Source organism: Saccostrea cucullata, unplaced genomic scaffold (genome assembly GCF_032062105.1).
Source record: "Saccostrea cucullata isolate Sc308-1 unplaced genomic scaffold, CSIRO_AGI_Scuc_v1 ctg385, whole genome shotgun sequence".
Classification (NCBI taxonomy): Eukaryota; Metazoa; Mollusca; class Bivalvia; order Ostreida; family Ostreidae; genus Saccostrea; species Saccostrea cuccullata.
The window spans coordinates 174,087-189,403 of NW_026922796.1; the positions used below are offsets into that span (position 1 = coordinate 174,087).

At 42.9% G+C, this 15,317-nt stretch overlaps 1 protein-coding gene across 1 annotated transcript in view; it reads right to left on the reverse strand.

Annotated features, from left to right (window-relative positions):
- The window catches only part of LOC134262489 (uncharacterized), a 118,230-nt gene extending 103,536 nt beyond the window's left edge, over positions 1-14,694 (reverse strand). Inside the window, exons 1-2 of the mRNA XM_062744886.1 lie at positions 14,616-14,694; positions 8,353-8,479 (exon numbers count right to left, since the gene is read on the reverse strand). Coding sequence (XP_062600870.1) covers positions 8,353-8,410 — 58 coding nt within the window. The 5' untranslated portion in view covers positions 8,411-8,479; positions 14,616-14,694. The remainder of the gene's footprint in view (positions 1-8,352; positions 8,480-14,615) is intronic.
- Between the last annotated feature and the right edge of the window lie 623 nt (positions 14,695-15,317).

Sequence of the window (15,317 nt, forward strand, 5' to 3'; positions counted from 1 at the left end):
GTGAATGTTGGAAAAACCCACATATGCATTAACAAGTGTATTGTATAGCGTTTCTCTATATTATATACTGTTACTCTAGAGATGGCGGAATAGAGAAAACACTATGGTAAAATAATCCGCTATTTATTAGTGCCCACAGTTATAACATACAATATAGATTACAATAATGGCGGAGCTGACAGAGACACGTCTGTACTTTGCAGCATGTAACAGAAAAGAGAGCGAGGATAGGTATACGTCACGACAGGTGCTGTGACGTATACCAAGTGATCGGAGGTAGCAGGGCAACTCGTGCCCAGTACCTCCAGGACCACCACATTCCTCCCCATTTTGAAAAAGGGCGTCCCAGCCCGTTACACAAGGACAAACTATCATGTACATAAAAATTCACAATTATAACTTAGCGGGGCCTAACATATTTAAAGTCAATTAAACATAATCAGTATAACATTTACATAGATAAACAAGCAAGCATATAATAATACAATATCAATATTACATATTTGAGCATTAATGTCCATAATAAAAATTATAAAATAAATAGAAATTAACAGTTAATATCACAGCTCACAGAATCTCACGTCCGTTCCTGGTCCTGGGCGCCTCTCGTCCGAGTCTTCTCGGGTCCACCTCTGGGTCCTCCGGGGTCGTCCTCGTCAGGTGGTTCCTCGGCGACTTCTCCGGTCGGCATCTCCAGATCCGGACATCCAGGTCCAGGACAGACATGATGTCTAGCATGACATCACATCCACGACTCCGTCGCGAACGCTTAATCCTGTAACTGGCTCACCAATGGATCCTCCTTGGAACATCAATGGTAAATAAAAAATCAGGAACACCAAGGATCGATCATAAAAGCAGGGAAATATCCCTGAATAATATAAGGAATCGGCTTCCCTAGCAGTAGGAACAAACATATTTACAATCCAGCTAAAAATAGCTGCACATAACCCCGCATCCTTGCGGGACACAAACTAGTCGCGACCAACATCGATGGGACTGCATTCGGGGCAGATATATTGAGGTACTGATTTAGCATAATCCTCACTTATACCTACACACCCAGGATGAAACCAGTCCCGACAGTTGTCGCACTGCACCATCATCCCTTTGGGATTAGACTGTGAGCACACACAATATTTCCTGGTTTTAGCTCCCCTGGTAGCTCTAGGTCTCTTGGGCGACTGAGGTTGTTTAGATTGATCTAGTCTTTCCCTAACCCGCTTACGAGTACCCATATACGGACCTGACTCCGCTGGCTTGGAGCTTACTTTTAGGTGACCCCCACTCCCCAGGCTCTCAGGACTTATTCCTGAGTCTGCGGTCCCCAGCGGTGCCACCGCATCATGCGTAGGAGAACTATCCCCATCTCGGGCTACTGACTGTCCGGGCAACTTATTCTTATAATTAATCAACCATTTGGGGAGTTGCCTGGACTCGCACCTTTAAAGCTTGTCATGGTGCATGACCTTGACCTCGAGCCGAGATTTGACAACAAATATTGTGTCCGATTTGGCTTCGATTATTATCCCAGGACCCCTCCATACTGACTCTACCTTTTTTCCCGCATTGCGGCGCCAGTAAACCAAATCTCCGACCTTGAACTTGCTGGTACGGACCTTAATGTCATGCGACCTTTTCATTGCTTTCTGCGCGACTTTTAGTTTCCCGCGGGCAATGTCGTGCACGCTCTGAACATTTTCTTCTAGGTCACTTACATATCTGTCGACCTCACCCTCCTCCCCATTTTGAAAAGACGTGGAAGGCGGTGGGGCGAACATCAAGGTTGCTGGTATATTTACTTCTCTACCCAGCATGAGACGATTTGGAGTATACCCAGTATGGCAGTTAACCGCGGACCGCAACGCTCCAGCCAATGGGCCTAGGTACTTATCCCATGACTTGGGCTGGCCATCTACGTAGCAACGAACCACGTCCATTAGAGTGCGGTTATAGCGCTCTACCTGGCCATTCCCTGACGGACGGTAGGGTGTGGTCCTGGCTTTATGGATCCCTAACATGGCACAAATCTTACAGAACAGCTCGCTTTCGAAATTACGGCCCTGATCTGTAAAGATTTCGTAAGGATAACCAAATCGAGAAAAGAAGTCATTGATAGCGGAACGGGCGGTAACTTCCGCTGTCTGAGACGGAAGCGGAATACACTCTACCCACTTGGTAAAGTTGTCTACCATCATAAGTATGTATTCCTTCCCGATATCAGTTCGGGGAAGCGGCCTGAGAAAGTCTAAATGTACCCTCTCCATCGGGCTTCCGGCTTGGTAGCTCTTGAGCTCTGATCTGTTCGGCAACGAACCCCGCTTATTCCTAGCACATACGTCGCAAGTCTTGACATATAACTTTATGTCCTTTGTCATCCGCCACCAGTAGAACTGTTGTTTAAGGCGTTCTTTAGTTCTCTGGATTCCCTGGTGACCAGAGGATGGTATGTCGTGACATAAGTGCATGATCTCGGATCGGAGATTCCGCGACACTAAGAGCCGATGGGGCGCATCCGAGTCATCCGGTTCTCGCCAAACAACTCCTGTCTCGTCGAGATAAAAACAGTCTTGCTCCAGAAGATAGCACTTCTCTTCCGGACTAGAGATAATTAAGTCACTTTCGGTAGGTAGGTCCCCAGACTCTAAGTACTGTCTCAGGTACACTATAGCCTCGTCATTTTTCTGTTTCTGGGCTAGGTCTGCGGAACTGTATGAAGATAGCGAGATTCCCGCAGTGTCACCTGTTACCTGACAGACTTGAGGACTAACTGTCTCAATCTTGGGATTTAAACTCGACACCCCACTGACATTAATCTGAAAACTGGGAAGTGCAGACGCACTAACAGTCGAGGGAGTATCTTCCCAAGAACTAGAAACAATGGCCTGACGAAGGGTGGGATCTAATGAACCACAACTGCCCCCCTCAGCGGACGGACTTTCCGCTGGCACAGGCGTCTCGTCAAAGAGTTGGGACAAAGGAATTACATCGTCTATTTCAGTGTTAAAGTCATGCCAGCGCTCATGGGCTCGGCAGCAATAACGGCATCCGCCGCAGGGCAAGTCCTCGACCCTAATTCTCGTCGAGTACCCCTGGCATGAATCAAGTATGTCCCGGGACAGAGCGTCAGCATTCACATGCTTCTTTCCCGGGCGGTGTACGATCCGCATGTTGTACTGGCTCAGTTCCTCGAGCCATCGAGCAATCTGGTTCTGCGGATGCTTGAAGTTCATCAGCCAGACCAGACTATGATGATCGGTCCTGACTGTGAACTCTCGACCCAGCAGGTAATGGCGGAATTGTCTGGTAAACTTAATTACCGCCAATAGCTCTTTGCGAGTAGTGCAATACCTATGCTGTTCTGCGGATAGCACAGCACTCCCATACCCAATTGTCCTTTCTTTCCCACCCTGGACTTGGCTTAATTCCCCGCCTACGGCATAGTCCGAGGCGTCGGTGTCCAGGATGAAATGACCTGTACTGTTCGGTATCGCTAGAACTGGAGGTTCAGTCATTGACTGAATGAGCTCCTCGAAAGCATTATGCTGCTCGTCACCCCACCGGAAACCGCTTTTTCCGGTAACAGCATATAGCGGAGCCGCAATTCTGGAGAAGTGAGGGATGAAACTACGGTGATAATTGGCGAAACCGAGAAAGCGTTCTACGCCCTTAACATCACGCGGAACAGGCCAGTCACGCACTGACTCAATGTACTGATCCCCCATTTCAACTCCGTGCTCGCTCACGGTTCTACCAAGGAACTCAACCTTAGTCTTAAACAGCTCGCATTTCCGAGGCTTGAATTTAAGGCCATATGCTCGGAACCGCTCAAACACTTGTCATAGGTTATCAAGGTGAGCGTGTGCAGAAGATCCTAGAACTAGGATATCGTCTAAGAAGGCTAAGGCTATCTTCCAGTTGAGCCTGTGTAACACCAAATTTATGGCCCTAGCAAAGGTTGCGGGGGCATTACACAGACCAAACCCCATTCTAGTAAATTCAAATAGGCCATATTTTGTGATAAAGGCAGTTTTTTTCCGGTCTTCCGGAGCTATCTTAACCTGCCAGTAAGCCGCATTAGCGTCAAGCTTGGAGAACCAGCGGTCCATGCACTCCTCGATGAGTGGCAGAGGGTACGTGTCCTTGACTGTCACCTTATTCAGGGCTCTATAATCCACGCACCAACGGATGCTGCCATCCTTCTTCCGGACCAGAACTGGGGCGGATGCCCAGTCTGAGGAAGACGGCTGGATGACTCCGGCTTTTAACATCTTATCGAGATGACCCTCTTCCTCCCCTTGAAAAACAGCGGGGGTGCGTCGCATCCGCTGCTTGACGGGAGACGCGTTACCGGTGTCTATTCGGTGTTCGATCTCGGAAAAACTTCCGAGATCAAGGTCATCAGTAGCAAAGACGTCGGCAAATTCTTTAACTAGCTCCGCAGCCTGAGACCTGACTTCCACAGGCGCGGTCTTGCCTAACTGTTCTAGCAGTGGGGCAATATGTTTACGACTGTTTCCCCCCTCGGCTGACACACGACGCACTGTGGGATCGGTACCCTCAACTGACACCGCAGGGACGGCTTCCCCTAACTTGGCACCAGTCTTTATAATGTGGCTTCTGTCAGTCAAGTTTAGTATGCACAGTTTGGCTCCATTTCCTGCAGCGTTATATGTCCGCGAGGCTACTATACCAGGCGGAAATATTTTAGCTGGTTCCAGCATAAACTCTGGCATATCGGAACTAAGGGTGCACTCGATAATTTGGGCAGTGTGCGGAGGAACCCGCACTCTGCGGACTGAAACCACATCGAGTACTGGCACTGTTTCTTCAGAACATAGGGCAAAAGGCGTGTCTATGCCCTTGACCCTTAGAGTACCTGCTTCGCATGAAACTTCTGCACTATGTGTGCGCAGGAAATCAATCCCCAGAAGCATTTCTTCTTGCAAAGGGCCAACATAGATCGGGTGATAAAAATCATAATCCCCAATGCGTAAGTTGAGATTTCCGAGGTACTGGGCGGTCATACCAGCCCCCTCGCCAGCTAGCCTAACATTAGTGTCTCTAACAACTTCGGGATGCGGCCTCAAGGACTTATAAACTTCACTTGAGATTACTGTTATGTCGGCTGCTGTATCTATAGTCGCTTTAATATGCTGACCTCCTATGCATATCGGGATGCGCCACGCACCTGAGCCTATGCTATGACTACCTGACCTAACTGAGGGAATAACATAAGTGGCCTTGATAGTCGGAGTGTCAGCAAAAGTCACCCTATTACCACTAGTCGAGCGCTCCCTAGTCCTAGTCTCTGCACATTTTTTCAAACACGGGCACAGGGACTCCGGGTTGCTCCTACGCGGACAATTCCGCCGTACGTGCCCCGGTTCTTTGCACTCATAACAAACGATTGTCCCTGAAGTCTTAGAGTACCCTTGATTCGCTGATTTCCCCCCTATAGGCTTACGTGTAGGGCTACGTCCCCTACTTGATGACGGGTCCCTCAAGGACCCTCGCTCGGGACTTAATCCTCGGGTGCTGTCCTCCGAGTCTCTGGAATAGTATGTTCTATACGAGCCCCGATCCGGCGACTCGGAACGGTCCCTGCTGGCACGATCGGAACGGTCCCTGCTGGCACGATTAGGACGGTCCCTGCTGGCACGATTAGAACGGTCCCTTGACTCCGAGCACCCTCTGCGTGCCACGTCAAGATCTTGTCTTTCAGAATCTGGTCTGGCCCGATAATAACCCAGATTTTGCGACTGACTCTGTTCATTTTGACGGTCTCTAGATAGGGATCTTACCGCTCTCGGCCGACGGGCTAAAGCTCTGCGACTAAGCTGATAAGTTTTGACTCTCTTAATCGCTTCTTCTAGAGTCCCCGGGGGATTATTAATTAACTGCTGCCCCGCCTCACTGTCATTACACCCCAGAGCAAATCGGACGACTATTTGCTCTTGGAAAACTTCCGGCGAAGTTCCGCTACCAAACGCTTTCTGGGCAGTGTCCATTATGCGGTCCCCCCATTGCTCTATAGCTTCGTCCGCTCGCTGGCAGATAGAATTAAATTCCAGCTGTGAGGCGGCTCTACGGGAAGTTTTACCGAATCTCTCCTCCATCCGGAGAACGACCTCTTGGAAACTTAACAGCGCGCCTCGTCGCCTGAGGATATCAAAGTACTTAAGAGCTGCCCCCTCTAGCGTAAGACTTAGGGCGAACAGAGAGTCGGGGCCACTCCACTGATGATATTCGGCAATTGTGGAGAACTTTGAATAGAATGGCCCCCACTCTACATCCCCATTGTACTTCATCCACTTTATTTCAGCCGGAATATTCCTACTCACGCTACTCCGAGTACCAGGAGGTATTAAGCTCGGAAATTGGGATGCATCTGCCGTAGTCATTAATGTGTGACCTTGAGGTGCCCAAGACCCACCCCCTATTCCAGGTACAAATGACGGTGCTCCCCCTAGTGCCGCCGACTGCCCTACCAACCCCCCATAGTAGCCAAAGCCCTGACTACCCAAGTTAGCTGCACTAGAAGACACAGATGCAGTTGGTGCCGTCACTGGCACACCCATGCCACCAGCAACATGACCCGGAACAGAAGGGCCCGTGCTAGGATGTATAGGATACCCCCTGTTCCCTGATAAGAACGAGCCAAATGTAATAGTACTCGGCAATCCCGAGCCAAGACTGCTGTAGTCTACTGAAGAAAATGGCTGACTTTGAGATGCGGAAACAGAAGTGACCTTATAGTCTTGGTTAGGAACAGATTCGGTACTAGGTAAACTAGCGACGGGCTGCACTGCAGGACACTGCACTGGCAATGAGCTAGGAACCCAGGGACTCCCCTGGCTACTAGTCATTACAGACGGACTGGCAGTGACTTTGAGCTCCTGTGGCTCAGTTACTGACTGCGGTTTCTCAGACTTCATCATTCCCGCAAGCATTTTAGTTATTTCACTTAACCGAGTCCCCATGTTTGTTTCCATAGACCCCACCTGAGACGTCATGTCGGTTTTCAAAGTCCCCATCTGAGATGTCATGTCGGTTTTCAGAGTCCCCATCTGAGACGTCATGTTGGCTTCTAATGAGCCTATATCTCCCCGCAGTGCTCCTACGTCCTGACCAAGGCTATTTACCCTGCTATTAACTGCACCAAGGTCACCCTGCACCTGGGAAATATTTCCCTGAATCTGACCAATATCCCCTCGGAATTGACCCATTTCCCCTTGGATTCTGTCAACGACCCCCTCCAGGATAGTCTGTCGTTCCTGGAGCAGGGAATAAAACTGCTGGAAACCGGGCGTTTCCAAAGACCCATCAGCTCCCTGTGTAAGCGACATATCTCCGCCCTCATACTGGGTGACATTATCCGGGGCACCCTCCCCCTGGGGCATCGGTGTGCTACACACACACGGAGCAAATCTCACGCTTCCGGGAGGCGGAACTTTCCGCGGACTGCGTTCCCCCGGGGTACTCCCCAGACCCGCTTGGTCATTTCCCCCAACATGAACGTCCCAGTCCCCACTAGGCCTCAAAGTTCCCCTCCCCCTACCAAAGGAACTGAACACATGGTCCATCTCGCCCGGTATCCTCAAAACGGCAAAAATACAAACTTACATGAATTAAGCGGTTAATCCGCTAAACAAGAAACGCAAGTATAAACGTATATACAAAATAAAATAAATACTGCTGCCTTACATCTCGGAGAAAAAAAATATCCAAGATGGCGACGGGCACTAACACGTGCAAGTAAGGTTTTACCCCGCAGTCAAACTAAAATACCCTGGTACGCCGCGCCAATATAGCGTTCTCTATATTATATACTGTTACTCTAGTGATGGCGGAATAGAGAAAACACTATGGTAAAATAATCCGCTATTTATTAGTGCCCGCAGTTATAACATACAATATAGATTACAATAATGGCGGAGCTGACAGAGACACGTCTGTACTCTGCAGCATGTAACAGAAAAGAGAGCGAGGATAGGTATACGTCACGACAGGTGCTGTGACGTATACCAAGTGATCGGAGGTAGCAGGGCAACTCGTGCCCAGTACCTCCAGGACCACCACAATTGCTTTTACCGTGTGCACTATCTGACAGCCATTAATTGCTTTTTTACGGTTATTAAAATTTTTTATCAACTAAAAGCTTAATACTCAGTAACATACCAGTAATTAAATTGCAATAAACAAAAATTTGTAAAAGAAAACAAGTTTTAACATTTTCTGTGCAATAAGTTCATTTCTTATGCGTTTTAATTAGATCATCGCTTAAAAACCTCTGTTCGTTGCCTTATTTTACTTGCGTACAGAGTTACAATTAATTATGCTAGCAAATACCTAATCTGCTCATCCGATCAGCCAGTACTGCTTCATCAGGTTCATTAAAGGCTGCCATTGGAAATGCAACAAAAATATTTCACCAAACTAGTCCGTCTTTGTGTCTTCAATACCCAACATTCTTACACTGCAACAAAATACATACATTTACATTTTACAATTTCATTACCATGATTACTGTTAATTGTGTTAAAGTTATTGCTTCGAAGGTTTAAAAGAAAAAAAAATGTTAAAATATTTACATTAGCAAAGTCTTTCGATCCTTATATTAAGACAATACAAATTCTAAAAATTGCCATTCAATTTTCAATGACATGAAGTCTATCAAAATAGTGCATATTTTTTTGTAACACAAATAAAATTAAATAAACAAGAGGCCCATGGGCCACATCGCTCTCCTGAGCACTGGGGGTTGGAAAAAACAGATATCAGTTTATTATTGAAAAGTTTAAACTCAAAAAAGTCTCAACCAATCCTTAAAGGGGAGAGGGTATGATTTAAACAAACTTGAATCTACACTAACTAAGGATGCTTGCATATTTCTTTGACCTACCTGTGGCTTTATTGCCCTTACATTTGAACTTACATAGTGGCCCCACCTAACCCCAGGGGTCATGACTTGAACAAACTTGAATCTACACTACCTGAGAATGCTTCCATATGCATATGACTAATCATGGCTTTGCCATTCTTGAAAAGAAGATTTTTAAAGAATTTTTCTCCATATTTCTATGTAAAACTTTGATCAGCCATTGTGGCCCCGCCCTACCCGCGGGGGTCATGATTTGAACAAACCTGAATCTACACTACCTGAAGATGCTTAAATATAAATATGATCATTCATGCCTTTGCCATTCAAGAGAAGAAGATTTTTAAAGAATTCCCTATATATTTCTATGTAAAACTTTGATCGGCCATTGTGGCCCCGCTTTATTCCCCGGGGTCATGATTTGAACAAACCTGAATCTACACTACCTGAGGATGCTTCCATTAAAATAAGATCATTCATGCCTTTGCTATTCTTGAGACTAAGGTTTTTAAGGAAATTCCCTATAAATTTCTATGTAAAACTTTGATCTACCATTGAAGCCCCGCCCTACCCCCAGGGGGTCATGATTTGAACAAACCTGAATCTACACTATCTGAGGATGCTTACATATAAATATGATCATTCATGCCTTTGCTATCCTTGAGAAGAAGAATTTTAAAGAATTCACTATACATTTCTATGTAAAACTTTGATCTGCCATTGTGCCCCCCCCCCCCCCGGGTCATAATTTGAACAAACTTGAATCTACACTACCTTAGGATGATTATTCATGCCTATGTTGTTCTTGAGAAGAAGAATTTTAAAGAATTTCCCTATATATTTCTATGTAAAACTTTGACCAGCCATTGTGGCCCTGCCCTTACCCCCGGGGTCATGATTTGAACAAACTTGAATCTACTTTACCTGAGGATGCTTCCCTATTAGTTTAATCTTTCCTGGCATAGTGGTTCTTGAGAAGAAGATTTTTAAAACATATCACCAAATTTTCACCTTTTCTGCATTATCTCCCCTTGAATAAGGGTGTGGCCCTTCATTTGAACAAACTTGAATCCCCATCACCAAAGGATACTTTGTGGCAAGTTTGGTTGAAATTGGCCCAGTGGTTCTTGAGAAGATGAAAATGTGAAAAGTTTACAACAACGAAGATGACGCCAACGACGCCAATGACGACGACAGACAACGGACAAATTTTGATCAGAAAAGCTCACTTGAGCCTTCGGCTCAGATGAGCTAACAAGAGGCCTACAGGCCTTATAGGTCACTTGAGTATCATGTAATGACTGTCCACCAAATGAATTTGGTTCCTGTTTTAAACCCGAAAACATGAAATTCACAATTTTGAAAGAGGCACCATTACTTATCATAACGATACACTTAGCCAGGGATTGACACTAATTTTAAAACTATAGTTGCAAGCAGGGCTAGCAATTTCCAATTTCTAATAGCCCTGTTCATGTATTGGTCGTCCAGCAGCCAAAGGCTGTTTGCCGAGTCACAAAGCAATGAGGGGGGTAGGTGTGGGAGGATGTTTCCTTCTCCTGCTGGTGGTTATATGGGGGTTTCCCCAGAGAAATTTTTAAAAAAGAGATGCCAAATCCTGCATGCTGGCTGTATTTTGAGAGAATTTATATGTCACTAAATGCACAAAATGACTCCAACAACATTGGAATTTGTGTAATTGTTTAAATTTATCATTGAAATTGCTCCAAGTGAGCGTTTAGTAAAAAATTACAGTAGCCCTGCATGGCAAGTTTCAAGACATGTTTAGTAGCCCGACCTCAATATTCAGTTGTCCCGGGCCAGTGGGCTACTGTTAGTGTCGAATCCTGTATTAGCATGCTTACTTTGTTTACTTAACAAGTTTCCATTCTTACTAGTGATTCTTTACTTTTACTAGTCCACACACAATTTTATGAGTCCAGCAGAAAAAATAAATAAATAGAATAAACATTGCAATGTACTTTTTACTCTTTTTTTAAAATAACCAAAACATTAATTACATGAAATATTTTACTTCTCAAGATTCGTTGAAATCTCGCTATCAGAAATTATGATCGTATTCCGATCTCATTGGTTTTTCTCATTACATGATTACATGATTTAAAGTCCAACATCTTTCTTATATTTTGATATATTTATATCCATAGAAAGTAATTATCACAATAAATATATATGGGAAGAATTGAAGCCATACCCCACATAGGCGTCGGAAGCAAATGCAAACTGAAAGTGGGGGTTCTAATTGAAAGGGGGGGGGCTAAACCAAAAACAAGAGGCCCAGGGGCCATATCACTCACCTGAGCAAATTAGCTAGGAAAAAGCACATATAAGATTAGAACTGAAAGTCTACTGAGATGGGTGGGGCTTGAATTTTAATAATTTGAATTTGATTCCCCATTGTTTCCCTCCCTACCCAAAACGGCCATGTTTTGAACAAATTTATATCTTCAATACGTGAGGATGCTTACATGCCAATATGACTAAACATAGCTTTTCTGTTCTTGGGATTTTTCCCTTTATTTTCTATGTAAGACTTTAATCCACCATTGTAGCCCCACATCCCTACCCTTGGGGGGTTATGATTAGAACAAACTTGAATCTACACTACCTGAGGATGATTCCGTATAAATATCACTAAACATGGCTTTGAAGTATTTGAAAAGATTTTAAAAGTTTTCCCTATTAGATATTCCTATCTAAAAATTTGATCAGCCATTTTGGCCCCACCCTATCCCCAGGGGTCATGATTTGAACAAAATTGAATCTACACTACCTGAGGATAATTTCACATGAGTTTCATCTTTCCTGTCTCAATGGTTCTTGAAAAGAAGATATTTAAATGTTTGAAGATTTTTCCTATATATTCCTATCTAAAACTTTGATCAGCTTTTTGGCTCGACACCTGCCCAAGGGTTCATGATTTGAAAAAAACTTGAATCTACAATACCTGAGGATGATTCCACATGAGTTTCATTTTTCCTGGCCCAGTGGTTCTTGAGAAGAAGATTTTTAAATATTTTTTCCTATATGTAAAACTTTGATCGGACATTTTGGCCCCACCCTACCCCCAGGGGTCATGATTTGAACAAAATTGAATCTACACTACCTGAGGATAATTTCACATGAGTTTAATCTTTCCTGTCTGAATGTTTCTTGAAAAGAAGATATTTAAATGTTTAAAGATTTTTCCTATACTGTATACAGGGAAATTTTATTTTCACCCCTTTCACCCTCCTCTTGAATGGGCGAATTTAAGACGGAGCGAATTGAAATAACACAGCATAATTTCTTAAACAGAACTATGCTTGGGCGAATTTAAAACGGGGCAAAACTGTTTGCAAGTGCAAAAGGGTGAAAATAACACAGGGTGAAAATAACCCTGTATACAGTATATTCCTATTTTAAACTTTGATCAGCCATTTTGGTCCCACCCTACCCCTGGTGGTCATGATTTGAACAAATTTGAATCTACAATACCTGAGGATGATTCCACATGAGTTTCATCTTTCCTGGCCCAGTGGTTCTTGAAAAGAAGATTTTTAAAGATTTTTCCCTATATACATGATATACTCCTATGTAAAACTTTGGTCTGCCATTTTGGCCCCACCCTACCCCGAGGGTCATGATTTGAAAAAAAACTTGAATCTACACTACCCGAGGATGATTTCACATAAGTTTCATCTTTCCTAGCCCAGTGGTTCTTGAGAAGAAGATTTTAAAAGATTTTTCCTATATATTCCTATGTAAAACTTTGATCAGCCATTTTGGCCCCACCCTACCCCAGGGAGTCATGATTTAAAAAACTTGAATCTACACTACCTGAGGATGATTCCACATGAGTTTCATCTTTCCTGGCCCAGTGGTTCTTGAGAAGAAGATTTTTTAAAAATGCCATTAATTTTTCTCTAATTCATAATTATCTCCCCATGGAAAAGGGCATGGCCTTTCATTTGAACAAACTTGAATCCCCTTTATCCAAAGGATACTTTGTGGCAAATTTGGTTGAAATTGGTCTAGTGTTCTTCAAAAGATGAAAATGTGAAAAGTTTATGACAACAAGGACAACGACAACGACGCCAATAACGATGACAGACAACGGACAAATTTTGATAAGAAAAGCTCACCTGAGCCTTCGGCTCAGGTGAGCTCAGAAAGGTAAACCCCAATTTTCAGTGCCTATATTATGTATATATTTGCAAAAAAAAAGGGGGGGGGGGCTAAGCCCCCCTCTCCCTAGCCCCTGTGGTTCTAGATAGAATGTTCTATCCTTAAAATGATTATTGTCCTACAGACCCGGTTTATGATAGAATTCGTTCCATGTATTCACAATGTAGCAAGATAAACACGGGCGGTAACTCAAACTTACATGTAATGCATTTACTACGAAAAATCCAGAGGTAAATATGGCGTGTAATTTTGAAGCGAGAAAAAACTTTGAGAAAATTAGTTGAATTTTCGCCTTTATTTGGATTACATTTTAGGTTTAAAGGCATACGCAACCTCAAAAAGGGTTGTTACAATTAATTTTGAAGTTATTTTCAGTGTAATTTTGTACTGTTCAAAATCGTTTTGGAGCAATTCTGCAATTATTTGCTACATTGCGAGTATACAGGAGGTATTCTAATTGTGGTGAGGCCTTGTCCAAAGACACAGTTAGATTATTCTAACTACCCCGGTTCAGATGCCTACGCCGCAATTGCTCAAAAGTTTGATCCCCCATTGTTGCCCCTCCCTACCCCAGGTTCAAATTCATTTCAACTTCAAACTACATGAGGATGCTTCCATAACAAAAGAGCAAATGAGTTTTGCTGTTCTTGATGTGTTTTTCAAAAAAAAAAAATTCCTCCCATTGTTCCCCCTTCCTGCCCCAGGGGTATGTTAATATAATAGGGAGAGCTTTGCTCTCACCAGTGGGACCTTTGGGCCGTGAGAGGGCTCTGCCCTCTATCATTATAACAGAAAACAGTAAAATTGCTTTTCATGAGATAAATTTTATTTCTTCATGTTTTTATTTAAGAAATGAATTTCATTTTTGAAGATTCATAAGGTTATGAACTACGACGCTTCACGCCAGCATATTTCATGAAGCGTGTTAGCGCTTCATGATAAATATGCCGGCGTGAAGCGTTGTAGTTCATATATCTCATGAATCTTCAAAAGTTAAATTCATTTCTTATATTTACATTATTTTTCTGATGACTTGCCATAAATTTACGCCATTCAACTGTCATTTTTATAGCAAAACAGTGTGCACTATATTTTTTGACGTCAAGTGTAGTATTATGACGTAACAATGGAGATATTCATGCTTATTCGTGGTACATATGTAATGTAGTTCATGAGAAAATGAACTGCATTTCATTTTGTAAAGAATCATAGGGGAAAATTATTGGAAAAGTAAATATGTAAGGTAAACTTACGAGTGAAAACGAAAGTAAAAACAGTTGAGGAAAGCTTGATATATTTCGCTTTCTTATATCTAAAACAATTGCTTTTTGTGTGTATCAAAAAAAACATTAAAAATTGTTTCAATTTATTTCTTATGAAAATTTACTTTTATGTAGAAAGGTATCATGTAAGTGAAAACGAAAGTAGACAAGTTCATGAAAGCTTGCTATATTTCGCTTTCTGCTATCTGACAACGAAAAAAATCCCACTTTTTTGTGTTTATACAGTTGAAAAGCATACTAAATTATGACAGAAAATTAAGTACCTTCCAAAATCAAACTTTGATGTTGTTTCTACTTCTATCTCATTAGGCCTAGTTTGTGGAAATTTAGATTGCTGAAACCGAAAGACGTGATTTGATTGGTGGAAATTTTCGATGTTAAATTAGTGTAAAAGTAGTTTTCACTTTCGCACCATGGTGGTTTATTGAGCGTTCGGGGGGGGGGGGGGGGTAGATATATAGAATAGAATAGAATAGAATAGAATATTTATTCAACCAATTTGGGCCCACAGTGGAGCATACAGAACAGTGTCCAAAATCATCACAGTTATACATATACAAAACAGAACAAAACAAACATTGTATAATGAACAGAAAGTTAGTTATCTTCTTTTAGGATGTATAAAATGTAGATTATAAGTGGCCTATGTATAATATCTGCAATATGCCTATATTGAACTGTGTTGTTTTCTCTTATTAAAATTTGCATTTAAAAGTTGGCATAATAAAACAACAAACTCAGAATCTTCATTTGACATAATCCTTCTTGAGTCATTATAAAGTGGACATTCTAGCAAAAAATGCAATTCATCCTCAGTTGGACTTGAGGTGCAGTAACGACAGATTCTCTCACACCTGGGAAGAATTTTATTTTTACCACATTTATATAATTAATTATATAATTGAAAGAAAGAAAATTTATAAAAATGAAAAAGCGGTGTTTTGCAAAACTATATTTCTCAATAA